Source organism: Anser anser (assembly GCF_964211835.1).
Source record: "Anser anser genome assembly, chromosome: 1".
NCBI classification, from domain to species: domain Eukaryota; kingdom Metazoa; phylum Chordata; class Aves; order Anseriformes; family Anatidae; genus Anser; species Anser anser.
In genome coordinates, this window is record NC_139720.1 from 86,683,793 (window position 1) to 86,708,507 (window position 24,715).

Here is a 24,715-nt window from a genome sequence, read left to right on the forward strand (position 1 = left end):
ACCAAAGGAGGGGGGGGAATCCTGCCCCCCCTTCCAATTTTATGTTAGGATCTAACCCATTTTTCCCCAGACCTTTTCCATATTTCCACAATTCTAAACACTATACCACAAAATAGCTGCACGATGCTATTTAGTGAAACACCTGGTTGTTCCCCAAACTCCCATCTCCCATGTCTGATGCCTGCTCACCCCCCAGTCTCCCAAGGGCATCAACACAGGTGGGAAAAACAGACAAAAGATCCACATGAGCCAGAATGGTTCATACAGCATGGAAATGGAACAGGAAATATTTGAAGGCAGGAAAACTTGCTCCTTCTGGCACTGCTGGTGGAAAAGGCAAGGTGGTGGGAAAAGGCCAAAACTACATCCTGACACAATAGAAGCACAAGATTTGTTTCCAGGCCCCTACCTAGCCAGCTATCCACACCATACAAGAGCAAAGACATTTGATTAAACTTAATTCAATAACTGAGTTTTCTTCACTAGTGAAAAAATGTGTTCAGTACTATCCAGTAATCAAAATGACTATTTTTTTTGAACATCATCTTGTTACCCAACTACTAGCATACCATGGGTTGCCACAGAGTGATGTGAACATCTGAGAACTCAGTATATATGCATCAATAATAGATGGAGTTGGAAGAGACTATGTATATAAAAAGCCATTTCTTAATAAACACTTCATAGAGCACTTCCTTGTAGTAATACCTTCAGTTTCAAGCTCACTTAGAAATTATACAATGCTCATAAATGCAAAATTACTGTGACAGCATAATCAGTTTGGAATATTAAAAAAAAAAAAAAACACTCAAGAATACCTAGTGTGAGCAACATTCTGGTGAACTTAGGACACCTGAATAGGAAAGGTTTCCTCAGTGCTGGGAACCCAAGACCACATGTATTAAAAGCCACACCAAGATGGCTGTTCCAAAACAGTGGTAAAAACTATGGTACTCTCTGTACCTCTCCTCGTTGCTGTCAGAGTTAGCTACTGAAAAACCCTGTTTAATTTCTTTCACAGATATTTTAACAAGAAATAGCCTGGGTGCTCACCTAGTCTTACTTCATCCATGGCACATTTATACCTCAAATAGGCAAGAGGATTTGTGATCTTACCAGAAGTGACAGCAACATTTTGATCAAAAACCCACCATTGCTTGTAGAAAATGAATTAATAAATCACTGTTATCTAAGTTAATATCTTGTCCATGATCTCTAATCAATGAATCATTTTCAATATATGTACATTCAGACACTATAGTTTTCTCTTTTTGTTGCATATTACATTTAAGAACATATCCATTTCTACTTATACAGTATGACATTTTTTTTTAATGCCTGCACTGAACTAACAAACAAAAGTCAATAGCAAAACATAAGTGAGAATAAAACTTAGTTAATACCACGGTAAAATCAGCACTTCCCCTCTTCCCCTAACCTCTTTTCTGTTCCTGAGGTTTGGTTAGTATAGTTCTGGCACTCTTACCCTCTGCATCACACTACAGTATATTGGTGCTATTAGCAGCACTTGCATTTGTATGTATAAAAGATATGAACATGTATAAAAAGATATAAACATATAACATTCACACACAGAAAAAAGAACATGTCAGAAGAAAATGCTACTTGGACTTTTCAGAGCAGTATGATAACCTTGAATAACCATTTTAAGCACTCTCATCTTTTTGACAGTAGGATTTCACCTCCGGATTTGTACCCCATATTAGAGAAATTCTGGCAGAACCAATCAGCAACCTTGGCAGGACGACCTTGAGATTCAGATACAAAGAGAAGAATTATGATTTTCAGCACACAGTCTGAGGAACAGAAAATTCCTATTTTGTAGCTCTTCAGAGAAAAACCTTCATGGACCCTGTAGAAACCACAGCTGAAACTGCATTAAGCAATCAACTTTAAAATCTGTGCTCAAGTCAATACCTAAAGTGAAAGAAAAAACAACAGTTGCCTTACTAATAAGTGACTAATAACAAATGTTACTAGAACGGCTAAGCAGCAGTTTGGGATTTTTTGTATGAAACATTTGCTATTTTACTGGCTTCAATTATTTTTGCAACATATTTTTCAGTTTCACCCAGATTTGTTTCCTTTCAGGTTCTCCATCAGCAGTTTTTATTACTGCAAAGCACTGTTTCATGCTTTAAATCCTTTAAGGATAAAACCTTTTATCTGCATTAATCCTCTTCATATACCCATTTAACTTGGGAATTTTTATGAACTCTCCCTCCTCTGAGATCATCCTAATGCTCCTAAGAGGAGTTAAAAATCTTCACTCAACCACACATTCATCACACTACCTCCAGAAACAGATTTATCTCTAGGTTCAAAGTATTTTCCTCAGGACACAAACAGACAAAGAAATACAAGAGGATAAAACATGCATTTTTTGCAATAACCTGTAATTTCCTTCCTCCCTCACGTAACTATCAGTTTTTCTTGATCTTCTAAGTTCAACTGCTAAAAGAGGTGTGAAAGAAAACTTACAGGGTTTTTAAAATTAATTTTGGCTAAAACAAACACATTCTGTCACATGCAGTAAAAAAAAATGTGCAGAGCAGTCCCCGTTGTGGTACAAGCAGGAATGATACACTACAAGAATGTCTCAGGGAGGTAGGAAACGAAGAGCCAAAGATTGCTGATTTTTTCTTATTTCATTGCAATATTTTTCTCCCTTTTCCCCATTTTACCACAACACTTGACCAATGCTTTTATAAAGATTTCAAAATTAATCTCACGTCATTCCTTTCTTTTGGGGGGGGGGGATTTATCAGTTGTGATGGAAGGAATATGCTACCAAATGTACAATGCCTAGCCTAAACACACTGGGAAGGAATGAAAGGATTGGAACAAATACTACTGTAACCATCTGCAAGAGTCACCTTAGGTTCCCTTTCCAGTCACTGGAAAAAAATGGGCATTCATAGGACATAAATCATGTCATCCTAACATCTACTACACCTAAACCAGATCAGACAAATCATGACCTAAAAGCATGTATATCTCTTACCATAGAATCACAGAATGATTCAGGTTGGAAGGGACCTTAAGGATCATTGAGTTCCAACCCTCTACCATGAGCAGGGACACCTCCCACTAGACCAGATTGCTCAAAGCCCCATCCAACCTGGCCTTGAACATTTCCAGGGGCGGGGCATCCACAGCTTCTCTAGGCAACCTGTTCCAGTGCCTCACCACCCTCTGAGTGAAGAATTTCTTCCTAACACCTGATCTAAATCCCCCCTCTTTTAGTTTAAAATCATTCCCCTTTGCCTTGTCATTATCTAACTGAGCAAAAAGTCTTTCTCCATCTCTTTTATAAGCCTCCCTTAATTATTGAAAAGCTGCAGCGAGGTCACCCTGGATCCTTCTCGTCTTCAGGCTGAACAACCCCAGCTCTCAGCCTTTCTTTGTAGGAGAGGTGCTCGAGCCTTCTGATCATCTTTGTGGCCCTCCTCTGGACCTGCTCTAACACACCCACATCCTTCTTGTGCTGGGGGACCCAGACCTGGATGCAGTACTCCCAGTGGGGCCTTGTGAGGGCAGAGTAGAGGAAGAAAACCAAGGAGGCCTCGATCTGCTGACCATTCATCTTTTGTTGCATCCCAGGATGCAGTTGGCCTTCTGGGCTGCAAACATGCGCTGATGGCTCCTGTTTAGCATTTCATCCACCAGAACAGAATCACAGAATCGTCTAGGTTGGAAGAGACCTCCAAGATCACCCAGTCCAACCTCTGACCTAACACTAACAAGTCCTCCACTAAACCATATCACTAAGCTCTACATCTAAACGTCTCTTAAAGACCTCCAGGGATGGTGACTCAACCACTTCCCTGGGCAGCCCATTCCAATGCCTAACAACCCTTTCAGTAAAGAAGTTCTTCCTAACATCCGACCTAAAACTCCCCTAGCACAACTTCAGCCCATTCCCCTCGTCCTGTCACCAGGCACATGGGAGAATAGACCAACCCCCACCTCGCTACAGCCTCCTTTAAGGTACCTAGAGAGAGCGATAAGGTCGCCCCTGAGCCTCCTCTTCTCCAGGCTGAACAATCCCAGCTCTCTCAGCCGCTCCTTGTAAGACTTGTTCTCCAGACCCCTCACCAGCTTCGTCGCCCTTCTCTGGACTCTCTCGAGCACCTCCATGTCCCTCTTGCAGCAAGGGGCCCAAAACTGAACATAGTACTCGAGGTGCAGCCTCACCAGAGCCGAGTACAGGGGGACAATCACTTCCCCAGACCTGCTGGCCACACTGCTTCTTATACAAGCCAGGATGCTGTTGGCCTTCTTGGCCACCTGGGCACACTGCTGGCTCATATTCAGACAACTATCAACCAGTACTCCCAGGTCCTTCTCCGCCAGGCAGCTTTCCAACCACTCGTCTCCCAGCCTGTAGCTCTGCTTGGGGTTGTTGTGCCCCAGGTGCAGGACCCAGCACTTGGCCTTGTTGAACTTCACACAGTTGACCTCAGCCCATTGGTCCAGCCTATCCAGATGCTCCTGCAAAGCCTTCCTACCCTCGAGCAGATCGACACACACACCTAACTTGGTGTCATCTGCAAACTTACTGAGGGTGCACTCGATCCCCTCGTCCAGATCATCGATAAAGATATTAAAGAGGACTGGCCCCAGTACTGAGCCCTGGGGGACTCCACTAGTGACTGGCCTCCAACTGGATTTGACTCCATTCACCCCAACTCTTTGGGCCCGGCTATCCAGCCAGTTTTTAACTCAATGAAGCGTACGCCAGTCCAAGCCCCAAGCAGCCAGTTTCTTGAGAATATTGTGGGAAACAGTGTCAAAAGCCTTACTGAAATCAAGGTAGACTACATCCACAGCCTTTCCCTCATCCACTAAGCATGTCACTTGGTCATAGAAGGAGATCAGGTTTGTCAAGCAGGACCTGCCTTTCATAAACCCATGCTGACTGAGCCTGATCGCCTGGTTGCCCTGCAAGTGCCGCGTGATGACACCCAAGATAATCTGCTCCATGAGCTTCCCTGGCACTGAGGTCAAACTAACAGGCCTGTAGTTCCCCGGGTCTACCCTCTGGCCCTTCTTGTAGATGGGCGTCACATTTGCTAGCCGCCAGTCGACTGGGACCTCCCCTGATACCAAGGACTGCCGGTAAATGATGGAAAGCGGCTTGGCCAGCTCCTCCGCCAGTTCGCTCAGTACCCTCGGGTGGATCCCATCCGGCCCCACTGACGTGCATACATCCAAGTGCTGTAGCAGGTCGCCAACCATTTCCTCATGGATAGCGAGGACCACATCCTGCTCCCCATCCCCTTCCACCAGCTCAGGGTACTGGGTATCCAGAGAACAACTGGTTTTGCCGCTAAAGACTGAGGCAAAGAAGGCATTAAGCACTTCAGCCTTGTCCTCATCTCTTGTAACTAAGTTTCCCCCCTGCATCCAGTAAAGGATGGAGATTCTACTTAGTTCTCCTTTTTGTGTTGATGTATTTATAAAAACATTTTTTGTTATCTTTAACGGCAGTAGCCAGATTGAGCTCCAGATAAGCTTTAGTCTAATTTTGTCCCTGCACAGCCTCGCAACATCTTTATAGTCCTCCTGAGTAGCCCACCCTCTTTTCCAAAGTTTATAAACCCTCTTTATTATAAACCTTCTTTTTTCTCCTAAGCTCAAGCCACAACTCTCTGTTCAGCCAGGCCAGTCTTCTTCCGCACTGGCTTATCTTTGGGCACGTGGGTACAGACCGCTCCTGAGCCAGTAAGATTTCCTTCTTGAAGAGTGCCCAACCTTCCTGGACTCCTCTGCACTTCAGAACCACCTCTCTAGGGACTCTGCCAACCAGTGTCCTGAACAGCTCAAAGTCAGCCCTCCGGAAGTCCAAGACAGCGGTTTTACTGATCCCCTTCCTGACTTCACCAAGAATAGAGAACTCTACCATTTCATGGTCACTCTGCCCAAGACAGCTCCTGACCACCACATCTCCCACCAGTCTGTCACTGTTTGTGAACAGGTGGTCTAGTGGGGCACCTACCCTGGTAGGCTCACTAACCAGCTGCATCAGGAAGCTATCTTTCACGTTCTCCAGAAACCTCCTACACTGCTTTCTCTGGGCTGTGTTGTGCTTCCAGGATATGTCTGGGAAGTTGAAGTCCCCCACGAGAACAAGTGCTGACGATTTCGCGGCTTCTGCCAGCTGCCTGTAGAACTCCTCATCCATCTCCTCATCCTGGTTTGGCAGTCTATAACAGACCCCCACCAGGATGCTTGCCTTGTTGGCCTTCCCACTGATCCTAACCCACACAGACTCAACCTTATCATTCCCAGCCTCAAATTCCTCAACATCTAAACACCCTCTAATATAGAGAGCCACATCACCACCCCTTCTGTGCTGCCTGTCCCTTCTGAAGAGCCTATAGCCAGACATTGCAGCACTCCAGTCATGAGAGTGGTCCCACCACGTTTCCATGATGGCAACCAAGTCATAGCCTTCCCGCTGCACGATGGCTTCCAGCTCCTCTTGTTTGTTACCATGCTGCGTGCATTAGTGTAGATGCACTTCAGTCGGGCCATCGCCTTCTCCCCGGCCTTGCCATTGTTCCCCCTGACACAGCTCCAACAAGCCTTATTTCAGCCCCGTCCCCCTTCTTACCTAGTTTAAAGCCCTCTCAATGAGCCCTGCCAGCTCCTGGGCTAGGATCCATTTTCCCCTTAGAGATAGGTGGGACCCATCTGTGGTCATCAGGCCGGGTGCCGAGTAAAGCGCCCCATGGTCAAAAAAAAAACAAAATTTCTGTGTTGGCACCAGCCTCTGAGCCACGTGTTTATCAGGTGGGCTTTCCGTGTCCTCTCTGTACCCCTCCCTGCCACTGCAGGGATGGACGAAAACACCACCTGTACTCCTGCTCCATCCACTAACCGTCCCAGTCCCCTAAAGTCCCGTTTGATAGCCTTCAGGCTTCTCTCATCAATATTATCACTGCCAGCCTAGACTATCAAAAGAGGATAGTAATCAGTGGGGCGAACCAGGTTGGGAAGCTTTCTGGCAGCATCCCTGACCCTGGCCCCAGGGAGGCAGCAGACTTCCCTATGGGTAGGGTCAGGCCGACAAATAGGGCCCTCTGTTCCCCTGAGAAGGGAGTTGCCTAAAACGATTACCCTTCTATCTTTCTTGGTGGAGGCAGTCTTGAGGCATGGAATCAACTTCCTCACCCTAGGCATCCTCCTGGGTAGACTTTCTACCTCATCTTCACCCACCGGTCTCTCAAGCTCCAGGGCCTCAAATCTGTTGTGTAAGGGCATCTGGGAAGGTGGGTCCGGGGGGGGGGGGGGGGGGGGGGGGCATTGCCTGCGAGGTCGAGCAGGGACCTGTCTCCATTCCTCCTCAACTCCTAGGTCCCATCCCTCTGCCCGACAGCGACAGGGCAGGTGGTCCATCCCCATTTGGGGTGTCTTACCCTGGTACCTCTCCTTCAGGCCTTGCAGGGAGTTGCTCCACCAGTCTATCTCCCGCTCACAATCCCTAATGTCCCTCAACCTCTCCACCTCCTCCTTGAGCTCTGCCACCAGGCAGACCAGGTCATCTACCTGCTCGCATCTCACACACAGTCTCTCTGCCTCCCTCAGATGGCAGCAACAGGCTCAGACACTCCCTGCATCCAGAGACTTGAACTGCCGCATTTTTGAGCAGGCAGTCAGTCTGGGTGGTTACAGACTTTCTTTTTTCTTCGAGTCCTTTTCTGCAGGGCTTCTCTCAATGAGTTCTTCTCTCAGTCTGTCTTCATGTCTGGGATTGCCCCAACCCAGGTGCAGCACCTTGCACTTGGACTTGTTGAATCTCCTTAGGTTCACATGGGCCCACTTCTCAAGCTTGTCCAGTTCCCTTTGGATGACATACCTTGCTTCCATTGTATCAACTGTACCACTCAGCTTGGTGTCACCTGCAAACTTGCTGAGAGTGCACTCATTCCCACCATCTACATCACTGATATTAAACAGTTCTAGTCCCAGGACAGATCCTTGAGGGACACCACTCATCAACAGCCTCCATCTGGACATAGAGCCATTGACCACAGCTCTGTGTGAAGTCTTCAAGCCAATTCTTCATCCACTGACGGTCCACCCTTCAAATTCATCTCTCTCCAGTTTGGAGATCAGGATGTTATGTGGAACCACGTCAAAGGCCTTAAAAAAGATGACATCAGTTTGTCTTCCCTTTTCTACTGATGCAGTCACTCCATCATAGAAGGCCACTAGATTGGTCATGCACAATTTGCCCTCGGTGAAGCCATGCTGGCTGTCTCAAATCACCTCCTTGTCCTCCGTGTGTTCTTAACATTGCTTCCAGGAGGATCTTTTCCATGATCTTGCCAGGTTCACCAGTCTGTAGTTCCTCCAGTCTTCCTTTCTACCCTTTTTTAAAATGGGAGTGATGTTTCCATTTTTCCCAGTCACCAGGGACTTCACCTAACTGCCAGGACTTTTCAAATATGATGGAGAGAGGCTTAGCAACTCTATCAGCCACTTCCCTCAGGACCCTGGGATGCATGTCATCAGGCCCCATAGGCTTTTACCTGTTCAGTTTCACCTGGTGGTCTTGAACCCGCTTCTCCACTTACAATTGGAAGAACTTTGCTCCCCCAGCCCTTATGTACAAGTTCAGGGAAATGAGACACGTGGGAAGCCTGACTAGTATGAAGACTGAGGCAAAGAAGTTGAGTACCTCAGCCTTCTCCCTGGCTGCTGTTACCAGTTCTCCCTTCTTGTTTAACCGAGGGGGCACAATCTCCTTAACCTTTCTTTTCTGGCCAATGTACCTATAGAATCCCTTCTTGTTATTTTGTGCATCCCTCGTGAAGCTCAGTTCCATCTGTGCCTTGGGTTTCCTGATCCCATCCCTGCACATCTGGACAGCATCCCTATACTCTTCCTAGGCCACATGTCCCTGCTCTCACTGCCTCTTCCCTAGCTATTAAATGTCTCCACTAACTAGAGCTCAAAGACATCAATACTGTGAAAATATAATGGTTGATGATATGAATCCTGACCTTTCACTGGAGCACAGTATGTCGTATGACTACTACCCTAATGTGTTGTGGTTTTGTTGTTGTTTTTATACAAAGTTCTTTCTCCACTGTTCATCCTTCTGTCCTGATATCTCAGTAAAAATGATTAACACCATGTGAATACTAGATGCAGTTCAGCAAACTGAGAAACTGAAAAAGGAAAAATTATATTTAGATTTGTACAACAAATATTAGACACCTACTGAGAGAAAACAAAGTGGGCAAACTTCATATTAGATTCTAGACTACTCTTTAGAAATGTGTATAGATTGGTGAAAAAAAGAAAAAGAAGAGGAAAGTATATTCCAAACACTATAAGGGTAGTGAATGGGGAGACCTACGGACGTGTGCTACGTTGCCATCAGATGACTGAAATAGTTTACACATCTCACAAACCTCTTGGTGGGAGGAGGAGTCTGGGGTCAGAGGAAGAATGTTCAGTGTTTCCTTATTCTTTTATAAGAATGACAGACCGTAAAGAAAATAACTTTCTGATCATAATTGTGTAATTCATTACTACTTATAGCTGCTCTAAAGAATGCTCCCTGATGAAGGATGCATGTTAACCCCATCCGTGTTAAAACATACCCTTTATGGTGTGTATACGTACACATATCATATATGGGCCACTGCCTTATGAAATCACAGGAAGGCAGCTGTTTTCCAGTGTTGGACTCCAGGGCCAGACTGACTCAAAGATCATACACAACAGTCATGAGTTCATCAGAGTGCTTATTATTACAGTTTTCTTCTTTAAATACAACCTACTTACACTCTACCGAAATAGCTAAACACATCTAAAAACAGCAAAAACCCCTAAGGACAGGAAAACCACAGAGCTCTTGCAAAGTACGACTGTCAATATTGAGTGCTGTAGTGCTCCCATTTTCCAGGTCCTTGAGATCCAAATAGTCAGTGGTACCTACTTGTACAAGACCATACATTTTAAAGATCTGAAGGAAAATGTTTTTACCTGCTAATCATGGATATACTTCACTACAAGTATAATGGGATATATCCTCCACTGCACAGTAAGTCATGCTAGATCAAAGCCATATGAGTCTCCTCTCCCCTCCATCTACTCCTTCTGTCTAGTTTCAGCAAAGAATTGTGTTTCCTCAGCTGTAGCTTAAATCAAGAAATCACAGAAACTGTAACTTCAAGCAGTAGGCAGTTGGAAGCTAATTAGTCCTGTTTGATGTTCAGCTGTATGCTTTTGCACCAGTGGAATACCAGGCAGGCTTAAGTGATCAAATAACTGGCTTTAAAATCTTCCAGAGTGGACAAATGGGATGAAAATGGCAATTACTTTGTAAATAGCTCACAAGTACTATAAGCTTCTGATAGACCGTGCAACACTCTGTATCACACAGGAAGTTGCTTGTATTCCTGTGACGATGATTGGTTTTAAACACCAGAAATCATCCTTGAATTTGTACAGTTTCTGAGCATCTAAAACTGCAGTTTGTTTTTAGATATGGGAGAGGACAGGGGATCGAAGTTTTTGGCAAAAACAGCACACCAAAAAAAAAAACCAACAAAAAACTTACGTTTGATTTAGCAGACACAAAAAAGAGAAGCACCCGAAGAACTGTAGTAATTTGAAAGCTCTGGCTACAAAGCTGAGCAAATACAGCACAGATGTAACAAACGTACTTGGGATGTTCTGTCATTGCAGAAAAAAGCAGGTCACATATCCATCTGTCTGCTTCTAGGTCAGCAACTCAAATTGAGATGAGATGATGGTGGGGATGAAGCACGTGGGCAGAACACTTTGCCTTTGATTCAATGCTGCCTAGATTCCTGGCTCTGAGAAAGCTTTTGAAGGATCTTTCAAAGCCCTTTCTGGAGCATACAACTTTACTTCTGGTTAGTGCAGCAGCATTGCAAGCCGTTCAAGACAAAGTGATTACCAACATGCACAAATTCTGTCTGGAACAGATTTTCTTCTCATGTCTGTGACATGCGATATGAATGGGAAGGCTCAAACTGATATATTAGTGAAGTTGATATTATCCTATAAAAAAAAATCTGTGGGATGTTTCAGTGCCTTTACCCATATCTTACACCAACTACATAAAGTTTAAAAAAAAGCGGAGGGAATTGATATCCAACACTTTCCACACAGTAGAATGAAAATGACAGAAATGTCTAGAGAGTACCTATTTAAGGAGTTTTTAAAAGCTTGTCTTTTATCACGTTAAGCTCAGCAGTTACAGAGGTATTATCCCCCTTCATTTCCCTACAATATTACGGCATTATACATACTGATGAACAGTCATGTTTTAAAACTTCACTCAGCATATGTCAAAGGAAAAAAAAGATACTGAAATAAAATACTCAGAGGCATTAAGACTTTCAACACCTAGGAGACAAATTTTAATCCTCTTGACTTCAAAAGCTGTAGTCTAACACTTGTAGTTTCAGCAAGTACATGCCTTGGCTTTGCTGGTAAGCGCTGCTGTACATAGTCACTGCAGAAGGAGAACTTTCCTCTAGGGCCCTACTCCCCCTCTAAAATTGCAACAGTTGAAAGGGCAGAATGAAAGCAGGCTCAAGACTGTTTCCCTTCCAGTAGTGTTGTCTCATCAGGAAACCAAATACTAAAGTAAAACATTTTAATGTTGAGCGAGTGTTATTGTACATCAGAAATGGGCTTAAGGAAACCAAGACTCTGGAAATGCAGTGCACGTCATGATAAAGGGTTAAAGGCAGGGAACTGGGGCATCTGGATAAGGCTGAGTGCAGACCAATTTGGAGCAGGAAGGCAGAGGGACAGAGTGCCCTGGAAGCCAGTGCAGGCAAAGGGTGGATAAATGTGTTAACTGTGAATGGTTCTGATTCTGCCACCAAGGTGGCAGCTGTGCTGTAGAAAGCCTGTGCTTTTCCCCACAGCACTAACTGCAGGCCATGGTTTCCAAATTGTACTATCCTTCCCTTCCCGGCAAATACTGGTGAACCTCACTGGAAAGGTGCATGTCCTCCCTAACTAATGGAGTATCTGCTTACTCAATGAAATCCTTTGGTTGCTAACAGTTAACTTTATTCCTTCACATGGAAAATGACTTGACTTTGGGATCACTGGAGTTTCTGATCAATTCTTGCATTTATTTTTGATGGATGGGCCAATGCACGGAATGGGGCTGCTCAGGAATGAAGCAAAATTGTATGACAAAAGAAACCTTTTGCACAGGAGCTCTGGGGCAGCTGCAGCTAAAGGGAGCCAAGCTTTGAACCCGTGTGCTTTAAATTTACGTAGCTCTCTGTGTTGGAAACACAGAAAGATCAAGTCTTTAGCATCTTAATTTAGGTACTTGAAATGAATGCACAATTTAACCCTTACCTTTCCACCTCTCCATTCCCCTTAAGCAAGACAGGAAGATTTTTTTTTTCCTCTCCCCTCAAAGCACCTTGAAAATAGATGCATTAGTGGTGACAAAGCTTGCAAGATAGCATAGTGAAAAGCATCGCAGAAAAAAACCATTGTTATAACAAATGCTTTGTAGTCAGATCAGGATTTGGTTAACACTAAGTGCATAATACACAGGACAAATATAAAGCATAAGATCTTAAACTAATATCAACTTGCTTTTAATGCCATCCATCTTGCAACTATCCATTTAGCTAGTATACTTGGAAGAAGTAATATGTGACCTCATCACTAAAAGCTATTATAATATATGCACATAAGGAAGTTTAGGTAGGGTCGCACTTAAGAGGAAGGTGAAAAACAAGATGACCACCTTAAGAGACGTGACAAAAAGTTTGGGAAGATTTGTCCAGAATAAATAAGAATGAAGATGTTATCACAGTAACAGAAGACAGAGACAGGTAAGTATTTTATTGTAGTTTTTTCCCTATAGTGTTGAAATCCAGAAAGTAGTCTTTTCCCTTTTTTAGCATTTGTTTGTCTCTGTAGTATACAAAACCGCATGCTAAATATATTGCTACTCTGAACCAGCATAGCAGGTCCTACGTTCTCAAGTTAATTACATTATTTTCAGCGTAGCATGTTTTCACTGAAGTTTGCTCTTTTGCAGTATCTATTTTCCAACAAGCAATGAAAACAACCTGGTCACTTCAGATATGAGAAAGCAAACAACAAAAAAATGACCTTTTTAATGGAAAGAATTTCTTGAAAGTTCTTCAATTCCAATGCAAAGAAACACTGAGGTTTCTAAATATGGAAAACCTATCACCAAAAAGTAAGTTAGCTTTCATTAGTCAGCTTTCACATTTTTTTTGTTGTCATATTAGTCACTTAGGAAGTTTCTTTCAAGTACCAATCAAATATTTGATTCTTGCTACATTTCTGAAGGAATCAGAATTCACACACAACTTCCATATACATCCTGACTATAATGTGGCTAAAAGGGATCTTTGATTTCAAAATGTTTCCCCACCAGCTTCCACTTTCACAACACGCTAATGACGTAATGAAGTGAGACAGAATGGGAAAAAGTATTTCTACTCATAGTATTTTATAGATGAGAAATATTAAGAAACCATCATGGCAAAGGGAATGCTGAAGATATTTCATTGACTTGCTTTATGCAAGTGAGACAGCAGGGATATAAACCATCTGATATCTCTTACTTTAGAGCTTGTAATCAATGTCACCATACTCCAGCTCAGCAGACTGCTGCCTCCCCCTGTAATAAAAGTCAGGTTCAAAACTCAGGTTCAAAGCAGGGCAGGACAGGGCAATCCAGCCAAATAAACTGAATTATATTAAAATAAAAAGTAAAATAGAAACAAAACAATTAACAAAATAATTGAAAAGAAAGCCCATTACCCTCCTTCAAGTAAAACATTGATGCTCAAATGCAAGAAGTTGCTAAGCAAAACCTTCACAAGCAAAGATCTCTAACCCCCCAAGGCCACATGGTTGAAGGTAGTCACATCCATATCACCAGTCACAACTGAAAATATAATTTGAAATACAAGGACATTTAAGAAATGTTCATCTTATCAAAATGATATGCAATACTAAAGCAGATAGGCAATTACATGAACGTTTAACTTCCTCTTTAAAGTATGGATGACATTTACTTTTCCACATTACTTGCTTTTGATTGGCCAAGGCTCAGAATTAAATTCATTAAAACTATAAGCCACCTTCTTTTATGAGCTGAAGGATGCAGAGTTGCTAGGAAACAAAGTTATGATCATAGCGTAAGTTTTCATAACAGCTGGAGGAAGTACTTTATTAGAAGTCCAACTGGGGTATTCAAGAAACAAAATGAGAAAGACAATGGAAGTGGGAGTCTCTTCCATGTTTAGTACCTCTACATTAATAGGACATACTGTGTAGGCAAATTCCTGTATGTTATGCTGAAAGTCTACCCTTAAGGCAGCAACCCAATGAGAAATATTAAACGGAAAAGAGCTTCCCCTACCACTACCCCCCCCACACACATACACACACCACCCCCAAAATCAATGAAACACCACTTATGCCCCACACAAAGTTACTATTGCAACGATTGCAGACAAGCCTTCAGGCTGAAATTTGGGAACTCATCAGCTGAAAGAGACTGAATAGGATCAGAATACAGGTGCAATCGTGGGATGGCTGGGACCAGACCTAGGAAAAACATCTCTCAGATATATATCTGAGAATCAGAAAGAGTGATTACCATATTATTAAGCACTCAGGATCTCACCTTCAACATTACACTCATTGGTAACTGATGTTTAGTTTGAGTTAATCTAGAAAGCTGCAGACAAATATAAAACACCACTTTTTTTGTTGTTGTTCTTAAGGAAAACTGTTGTTAGAACACGAGAGTTCAAGAGCCAGGTTGTACAAACAGCTGCCATATCAATAATTTCGGGTGTAGGTGTTTCTAGCCAAGACTTCATCTCTGATCTATAGGGAATAACTGTTCAGTCTTGGTAATTGTGCTGCCTCTAAATAGTTCAGTTTGAAGAAGGTGATTCTCCCCCTCTACTCCACTCTTGTGAGACCCCACCTGGAGTACTGCATTCTGCTCTTGGGCCCCCCACACAAGAAGGACATGGACCTGTTGGAGTAGGTTCAGAGGAGGGCCACGAGGATGATCAGAGGTCTGGAGGACCTCTCCTATGAAGTCAGGCTGAGGGAGTTGGAGATGTTCAGCCTGGAGAAGACAAGGCTCTGGGGCGACCTTATAGAAGACTTCCAGTACCTATAGTGGTCTAGAGGAAAGCTGGAAGGGACTCTTTGTCAGGGATTGTAGGGATAGGACAAGGAATAATCATTTTAAACTAAAAAAGGGGAGATTTAGACTAGACATAAGGAAGAAAATCTTTCAGGTGAGGCACTGGCACAGGTTGCCCAGAGAAGCTGTGGATACCCCATCCCCAGAGGGGCTCAAGGCCAGGCTGGATGGGGCTTTGAGCAACCTGTTCTAGTGGGAGGTGTCCCCGCCCATGGCAGGGTGTTGGAATTAGGTGGTCTTTAAGGTCTCTTCCAACTCAAAACATTGTGTTTCTATGGTTCATTTTGTATCGGAAGACTAAGATTTTTGCTTGTTTAATTACACCAAATAAATATCAAAGAATCATAGAATATGGATAGTGGATCACGCTGGGAGCAGAGCATAAGCTACATATGTCAGAATATCTGTTTTCAAATCCAACATAGGATATCCAAGATTATATTATAACTCAATTCTTCAACCTCTATAACCATTGAGCTAACATGGTTCAGGAGCAGATGCTTTCTATTTTTTTGCAGTCATTATACATTTTTAAATTATTTTTTTCCTGCCACCTGCAGAGAAAGGAAGACCTCCTATAGACAAGAACAACCGTTCTCACATCAGTATCAGTCCATCTGTGGAAGAGCTGCCTTCTGATCTCAGATCACCTACTTCTGCAGAATACCACAGCATGCTGAAGACACACAAAAGATTTTGATTTCTGTATTCCTGTTTCCTGCAGCGGTCACAGCCCCTTCTACTCATTCCTTTGCTCTCCTCCAGCACAGATCTTCAATTAAAGCCACACAGGGAGGCAAGGAGACTAAAGCAGGATGCCGGCTAAATCCAGGTACCTTCCCAAGGGTGTCCAAAGGCAGGTTGGTCCCTACGCTAACCCTAGCCCAGGCCATGGTGCTTCAGCCCAAGGCCCTCCTGCCCCATCACACTTCCAGGAGCTGAGTTTGCCAAAGCTGTTCCTCCAGAATTGTGGAGTAGTGGAGAAGGGTAGTGTAGGAGGTAGTGTAGGTAGCAGGGGTAGTGGAGAAGCAGGCACCATCCTCCTTTCTGCTTCTTTCCTATAAGAGTCTTAATGACATTACTGTTTTAATTAACCCTACATTCTGCCCATCAAATATCATACCAAATTAACAATTTTCCAGACTCTGCACAACTTAAAGGCTACACACTGTTTAAGGATGCCTCCTTTACCATCCATTTCATATTAAGCATTAACATTAATACACACTAGAGGTAAAAGACAGACCTGGTGACACACACATAGTATCAACAAACAGGACAACAGGCACCAACATTGCAGCTGGATAAAAGGTAATCAGTCTCAAGCAGGCTGTGTAAATACTTGATGCTACAAATAGTGTTACAAATTCTCAGTGTTCACTGTAGGATCTTAAAAAATGCCATTCATTGTTTTTTCCTCAATGCCTGTCTCCACAAGTACAGAAACACATTTAACCCACTGCAAAGTCATGGGGAGAATGAAGCAGCAAGCCATGCAGCTTTTTTGGGTTAATCAACATAGGGAAAATAAGCCAAAAGCAGCCCATCATCTCAAACTGAAAAATCAACCTCAGATTTACTGTAGTTCGAAGCTTCAGAGAAAGATGTGAGAAGGCTTTGTGTGGTATTATAATGCCTTCATGGCACTTCCCCTTCTAAGAAATTGTCTCCTTTACTGAGACACTTGCAACTTTCTTGGAAACTCTGCCCTACATTTATTTAACCACAAGTAAATGGACTAAGTTAAAACCATGAAGAGGAAGTGGGGCAGGGCAGAACAAAAATACAGTGAAAGTCACATGTGGATGCCTTCAAAAGGGTGTCCAAAAGCTACTTATGTATTTACAGAGTTTTTCAGAAAATCCCTGCTCTGAGATCTGTCTCCAAATATTTTTGTTACAGAAATACCTTATTCCAGAAACCTGACAGGGTAGCTGGTTACCAGTAAGTCTAAGAATAATGCTGCTGCACATGACCTTTATGTTGCTTTTATTCTTAGATCACCACTGTTGTAATAACCCTATTAGTATTCTTTGCAAACCCTGCTAACAGCTCAGTTAGTGCCTATGTACACTTTGCAGTACTGCTCTAACAAAAAAAAAAGTTGAAATCTCCTCAGGCATCACTATAATAAACATTCATTTTAGAGAACAGGATGTTTTGTCGATACCTTTGTGGTACATTCTTGCCTGTGTTGAAATCCAACACTGCCAAGTAAAATTTGTCATTTAAAAGGCTACATGATACTTCACAGCTGGGGCTTGGCAAGGGTCACCTTCTGTTCCACAGGCAAATTCCAAAGCTTCTGAAATTTGTAAAGATTCACAGTTGATACACTGACCCCTCAGCTGAGGCATCAGATGGAGGTACAAAGACGAGACTTAAAACCTACTTAAGTGAAGTTTGCTGATACTAGATCAAGGATTTGGATTTTGAGCAATACATTGAGAACGTATTCAGGGTAGGTCTGCAAAGCCCCACCTTACAAAACATTAAGTGTCTGAAGAATGGCACTGAAATAAGTCAAAAGCTGGAAGGAGTATTCTAGCACACACACACAAAAAAAATAATTCTATTGTTTTATGTCTATAAAGACAGACACAGCAAAGATAAGTGACAAAGGAGAAAAAAATTGAAGATAGATTCCCTCTACATTTTAACTCTTGCTCCCTCATTTATCAAGATCATATGTAGGATGTCCAGATTTTAGCAACAGGAAAGCAACAGGTGGCTCTGCAGGGACAAACATGACAGATAGATACCTTTGCAACTGGCCCAATGCAGAGTCTGGATCCTCATCTTCCTCACTCCCTTCCATTTCATTGTGAGAACTTCAAAGTCCCAGGGCTGCTTCCTGGTAGGGAGACATATGGAAAATCCCATGCCTTCTATGGAAAGACATCTGCTGCTAAAATCAGGGACTACACAGCAGCTCAGAGGCCAATGGAACCAACATCCAGACATCGCAGCCATTCCTGTTTTATTTCTGGACATGTAGCTGCTACTACATTTGGTACATTTAACCCTCTGCTCTTGTAAATAAATGCAAAAATCCTAAGAAAACTCATAATTGCTACTTGCTGATCAAGATGATGTGTGAAAACCACTTAATATTTTCAAATGAAGAAAAAAAGCAGCTCTTAGAATATGGAGTGAGAGGATTCTTGCTGTATGAAGTCTTGTTAACCGGGGATTCTGAACTTGAAGAGTGAAAGCACAGTTTCCATTGATTATCCCTTGTACAATGAACTAAACTGATGGCCTCTCCCTCAAGCGTCACTGTTTTGACTCTGAGTACTAAGTCATTCCTGTAAGCAAGACAAAAATCCCAGCTGAGGCAGACAGATTTTGGAAGAAACTATCTCATTTAGTTCTGAATCATTGTCTGTATAGCCAAGTGAGATCAGGGCAGAGACATTTGCAGGTGTCAAGTCAGGCTCTATAACTCTGTATATACTTTGAATAAAGTCCCAGCAGACTATTCTGTGACGGTCACAGTGTTGACTAGAAACCGTTCTTCCTCTTCAAAAAAAACCCCCCACACAACCTAAGATGCTGCTCTTCCCATAACAGAGCTGTTTTGCAAGCAGTCTGATAGGTCCTTCAGTGTAATTACCTGCAGGATGTCAACTAATGAAGTCCAGTTCTAGAATTATAACCATTTTGCAGATGGCTGAAGACAGCATGGACTGAGGCCATGCTACCATATGAAGCCTCTGGGCCACATCAATTACTGTTTGCCATTTATATTTGCTCCATGCCTAAGGTATATAGCTTAGATTGTCCCTTCTCTACAGGCATGCTCTGACCTTCTAGGAAGAAATAACTTCACAATTTTCAGGACTACATTAACTGATGATTAGTTGGGTGCTAAGTCAATTAAGCATGCTTCATTTTCATTATCAGATATGGCTGAGTACTCCATTTACTCATTAAGCAGGATGCCAAGGTCGTTATAGGTATTCTGAATGTAGTCTTCCATAGTGGGAGATAAACAATCTTTTGTTTTTGCTTAACGTTTATCCATTTTGTAATATATACTCTTGTTTTAAAAAACAGATAAAAACAACTTAGCTTACATACCAGACAACTTTCTTTGAGCAGACAGCTCTCTTGTATTATATTTTAGAATTCTTCACTAAATTTGTACTACTATGAATATTACAATATTACTAGGCTTTAGCTTAAAGTCACCTTTTTTTTTCCTCCAGATTTTTCAAAGATCAAAACTAAACTAGTTTGAATGTTAATCAGTTCCATCTATGCTGCATACTGCAAAGACAGCAGATACCAGACCAATGCTGCACAGAGGCAAGCCAGCCACCCCACAGCACATCTGGTACCCAGGGCAACCTTCCAGGACGGGGTGGCCAGGACACAGAAGGAGCCTGCAGCTGGGGCCCTCAACATCTGAAGTGTACCTATTTGACCTTAACCCTAAGGAAGGGCTCCACACCATTACTTTTACTTTGCATACCATTCCTTTGAAAACCTATTAAAGTCAAAACATTTTGCCATATCCAGAAAACCTTTCAGAGTTTCTGAGCATATTGTTATTAAAACATCTGTCACCACTTCTTCCCATCAGACATGAATCCAGACTAGATTTTCAGTAAAATACCAAAGGTCATTAAACAAACAAAACAACAACGAAAGATTAATTCCTAATCCTGATCCTGCTAAAACACAAAACAACGTGCTTGAATTAGATTTTTTTTTTTGTCCTAGTACACAGCAAAGTTTCTCTTCATAGCTTAATTTTGAAGCTTCTTAATCGGGTTACTGAAACCTGCTTACAGAGCTATCACTATTTTACATAAAATACAGCACAACTGATGGAAAATCCCTAAGCTGAAAAAGGAACCTTGACTTCCTCCACAGTGAACCTCAATTTCTCTGAAGGAATTCAGAAGCAGGTAACAGCAGAAACTTAGTGTAGCTACTTCAGAGATTAGCGTAAAGATCCCTCCTTTCTCCATTCTCTACTTACAAACACATATTCTATATGTCCAGTGAAAATGTTGATACAAAACTGGGACCTCTGCAGTTAGGGACACAGGAAGCATATCTTGTTGTCCTTTCCCACAGACCATAATGAAATTAAGTCTATCTGTATGGAAAGAATTAAATTTATTCAAAATTAAGTTTTCCATAATGCAAACAATAGCAAATGATGTAAACCTTGGGTAAAAGGAAAGAAGTATTTGGGGGTGGTTTAATAGAAGCCAGGAACCAAAGTCCTTCCAACACCACAAGTTTAAGTGACACAGGAAGACAAAGTTTGGAAGACAAATTGACATCCATCAACAAGATCCTCATTAATGACTTGTGTCCACCTCTTCAATATTTGTATAGAAATAAAATTAAGGCAGTTCATGTACTTCTGAGTCAATGACTACCAGAGATCTCATACAGCCTTCAGCTAAGGCTTTTGATATTTGATGAGCTGATGTTGGAGGAAATATTGCTGTAATGACTTCTCCAACTATTCAGTGGCATATTAAATAAGTAACAGAATAAAGCCTGTGTAACTGTGCCTGAGGGTTGAAAATCATTCATAAATAAATAAATAAATCCAAGTTATTTCTGCAGCCATGAGACTCCCATGGTGGAACAATAGCTGTCTGTATCCTATTTTTTCATAGTATTTAAATATTTTGCAGCTAGAATGTAATGTTTATATGTAAATAAAAGATTTAAAAAACAAGAAAACAAAAAACATATCACTTCTACATATATGGAGGTCTAAACAGACAAAGCTAAACTATAACCTGATAATCTTCTGAGATAGCCTATATTTCAACAATACTCACTGGATATTTCAGTTAGAGGGATTACGAAGATGAACAGATTCTTGATTCAAGATTTTTTCTGCACTTACATAAGCATTTTTATCGGCTGAGACAGACTATTTCATACAGTGGTGTACGGACATGTTATTTAACCAGAATTTTGGACCACTAGAGACTATACTTTAGGCTACAAGCTGATACAATATGGGAGGGGTAGGGATGTGAGTGGTATTTGGAAGACCGGTTGGAAGACAGGATGACAAAGAAAGATCATCTTATTAAACATCCCATGAATGGGAGTTGGATCTGTCTCTGGACAGATTGGAGAGCTGGGCGATCACCAACCACATGAAGTTTAACAAAAGCAAGTGCCGGGTCCTGCACCTGGGACGGGGCAACCCTGGCTATACGTACAGACTGGGCGATGAGACGCTGGAGAGCAGCCCTGCAGAGAGGGATCTGGGGGTTGTGGTTGACAGCAAGTTGAATATGAGCCAGCAGCATGCCCTGGAAGCCAGGAGGGCCAACTGTATCCTGGGATGCATCAAGCACGGCATCGCTAGTCGGTTGAGGGAAGTGATTGTCCTGCTCTACTCTGCGCTGTTGTGGCCTCACCTCGAGTACTGTGAGCAGTTCTGGGCACCACAGTACAAAAAGGATGTGAAACTGTTGGAGAGTGTCCAGAGGAGGGCAACAAAGATGGCGAAGGGCCTAGAGGGGAAGACATATGAGGAGCGGCTGAGGTCACTTGGTCTGTTCAGCCTGGAGAAGAGGAGGCTGAGGGGGGACCTCATCGCAGTCTACAACTTCCTAGTGAGGGGAAGTGGAGAGGCAGGTGACCTGTTCTCCATAATCACCAGTGATAGGAGCCATGGGAACAGTGTTAAGCTGAGGCAGGGGAAGTTTAGGCTAGACATCAGGAAGAGGTTCTTCACCGAGAGGGTGGTCGCACACTGGAACAGGCTCCCCAGTGAAGTAGCCACTGCACCAAGCCTGTCTGAATTTAGGAAGAGATTGGACTGTGCACTTAGTCACATGGTCTAAAATTTTGAGTAGACCAGTGCGGTGCCAGGAGTTGGACTTGATGATCCTTATGGGTCCCTTCCAGCTTGGGATATTCTATGATTCTATGAATTACGTCGATCTCCCAATTTTCCCAAGAAAGGAAAGATGAAAGGGCTCACACTGTTTTACCAGCTTACTCTATTTGTTCATTCTGAAGTCAAGTGGAATGACAGCTTGACACCAGATATACTCCGGGAGGGAGAAGCCAGTTGACAAAAAGTCATAGTTTCATCTGCCTTTCACTGCTTCACAGCTGCCCTTGTCAATGTTTTATCTGGCTGCAGTTGCAGCTGTTAAATTTTTGTGATTTATAGGTACAGCATCGCCTCATGAATTACAGAGATAAGGTGACATCCAGCGTGTGACTACTGTAATTTCATGTCTTGCCTTACACTACAATTAAGACAAATCTCTCTTATATGAGAGAACATTGCGGGGGGGGGGGGGGGGGGGAGCAGGTGAAACAGGCCAAATCAAGCTCAGGCATACTGAAGTCAGATCCATGTGTATATAAAGAGCAAATTCACATTAACATTGGGCTGAGCTAGGACTCTACATTCCTACATGATCAATGAAGCACGCATAGGATGATTCAGGACACCCCTGTATAGTTCTCCATTGACCAGACAGGGAGCCATAGCTCTTCATTCCAAGCTTCTAACCTAGTTAAAGGTGGACAGCAAGAGGTATTCATGCTATCCAGGTGATAAAATAAGGCCATTTGCATTTGTCTGCTATTTACCTAGCATGCACCTAGCAGGCTTGAAGAACAAAACTCAGCCCTGGCACAAATAGAAAGAACGTTAATTGAGGTCAGTAAGACATCCATTTGCTTACTGCAAGGCTGCCTTCTCTTCTACGAATGCGAGAACATCATGCCACTAAACTCAGAAAATCCTTATCTCCTAGTTAGATGCTTTGGCACACACCTACTCCGATACTCAAGCTGTAACCCTCCTTTGCTTTTTCCAAGCTTGTGGAAAGGGGACTGTTGAAGGTCTGAGACCTGAGGTATACCTTTATACCTGGGAAAGTTCTTTACACAAGTTGTACTCCCTGAATGCCAAACCTAAGCAACTCTTTTCTGACCATTGGCATAAATAATAGGAGCAGCAGTTTCTAACCAAGGTATGGTTGTACTTCACCTATCAACTTTTGTGTCATTAGCATTTACTTCTCCCATGCATCTCTCATCAAGGTACATCTCAATATCACAGAAAAATATGGTATTTTTGAGTTCTCACAAAAGTTGTGGCATTTCATTCTGAGGTTTTCCATACATTGAAACGTGCACCAGAAAAAGTAGAAGATGAAAAATAATAATCCCCTAAGATGAAACAAAAGAAGCCAATTATGCCTAAGCTTTGAGATTCGAAAGAGAAGAGAGATGTGTCATTCCACCATACATCAATTTAGCAAAATTACAATAGCTATAGCCTAAAAATCTATGTGGTTTTACCAAATGAAGGATAATGGCAGTATAATTTGATCATGTTTCCTGTCTACCTAAAGGGTAAAAATTCTGAAAGTTAAGGGCTATGATCTGCCAGATAGAAGCATACCTTCCAAAAGCTTAAAACTGAATGCAATAAGTTCACATTACAATGAAGGCGCTTAATTTAAAAAGTGAAGATAATTAAATAGCAAATATTCTCTAAGAGTTTTAAGCCAACTTGAGACATCCTGCAGAAGCTGTGATCCTGACCAAGTCTCTACAGCTTATTCAACACAGGAAGACAATCATATTATTTTAAATATCTACACTTAATTAAAAAAAAAAAAAAAAGGAAAAAAGGAAACAAAACTATGAAAACTTCAGCACTGAACAAAAAGACAAGTGCTTCTATCCTCAACATTTGCCTTTAATTGAAGACAGCCCTTTCCCCCATGTCATGCTATTACCGTTTCTTGGCACTGCTCAGCATAGCACTTACACATAGCAATACTATTTCTACTCTCCATAGTCTTCGTGAAACACACATAATTCATCTAACTCTCTCAAGGCACTGCAGCCAAACGGCAGACTGCAGAAGTTTTCTCCAAAAACTGTCAGATGTTAAATTAAAAGACACCACCATGATTATGACAGAAAGCTAGGCTTTTATTTTAGAGTGTAGCAACAGCTTAGGTAATGCCTGTATCCTCATCTCTTTCACCAAGGACAAGACTAACCCAAAATTACCTCATATTTCCCCCAAAGGAACATGCACATTTTACCCTACAGGAACATTCTGTAATTGTCTCTAACCTGAGACAATCCAGCACCTAACTTTCTTGAGTTCCACTTTAAAATCACAATTTAATCAATCAAAACTAGTGAGAGCATCTTTGTCCATGTCTACTGGCCTTCCATAATTAAACTGTCAAGAGCAGCTGGCATTTTTGGCTCTGTGAGCAGCAAGATGAGTTTTCTCAATTAGCTGTTTTTTGCCAACACCTTCCCCCACCCTACCCACCCCCAATTTACTCTTTGCAAAAATACCTGGTAAATTCCTTATTATCTGTCTTTTGCTACTTCATTGCAAGATCTCTGGTAAAATCCAACTTGTATTTTATCAAAAATCCACTGAAAAGAAGCCACCTGACTTTACCCAGTAATTTC

At 42.4% G+C, this 24,715-nt stretch overlaps 1 protein-coding gene across 5 annotated transcripts in view; it reads right to left on the reverse strand.

Moving 5' to 3' along the window:
• The window catches only part of POU1F1 (POU class 1 homeobox 1), a 218,574-nt gene that overhangs the window by 144,170 nt on the left and 49,689 nt on the right, over positions 1 to 24,715 (reverse strand). For 2 of the 5 annotated variants that reach the window (XM_083846828.1, XM_083846827.1), the window contains one exon: positions 18,019 to 18,110. The exons of the other annotated variants lie outside the window; for them this stretch is intronic. In XM_083846828.1, the coding sequence (XP_083702954.1) occupies positions 18,019 to 18,110 (92 nt within the window). The remainder of the gene's footprint in view (positions 1 to 18,018; positions 18,111 to 24,715) is intronic. 5 annotated transcript variants of the gene reach the window in all.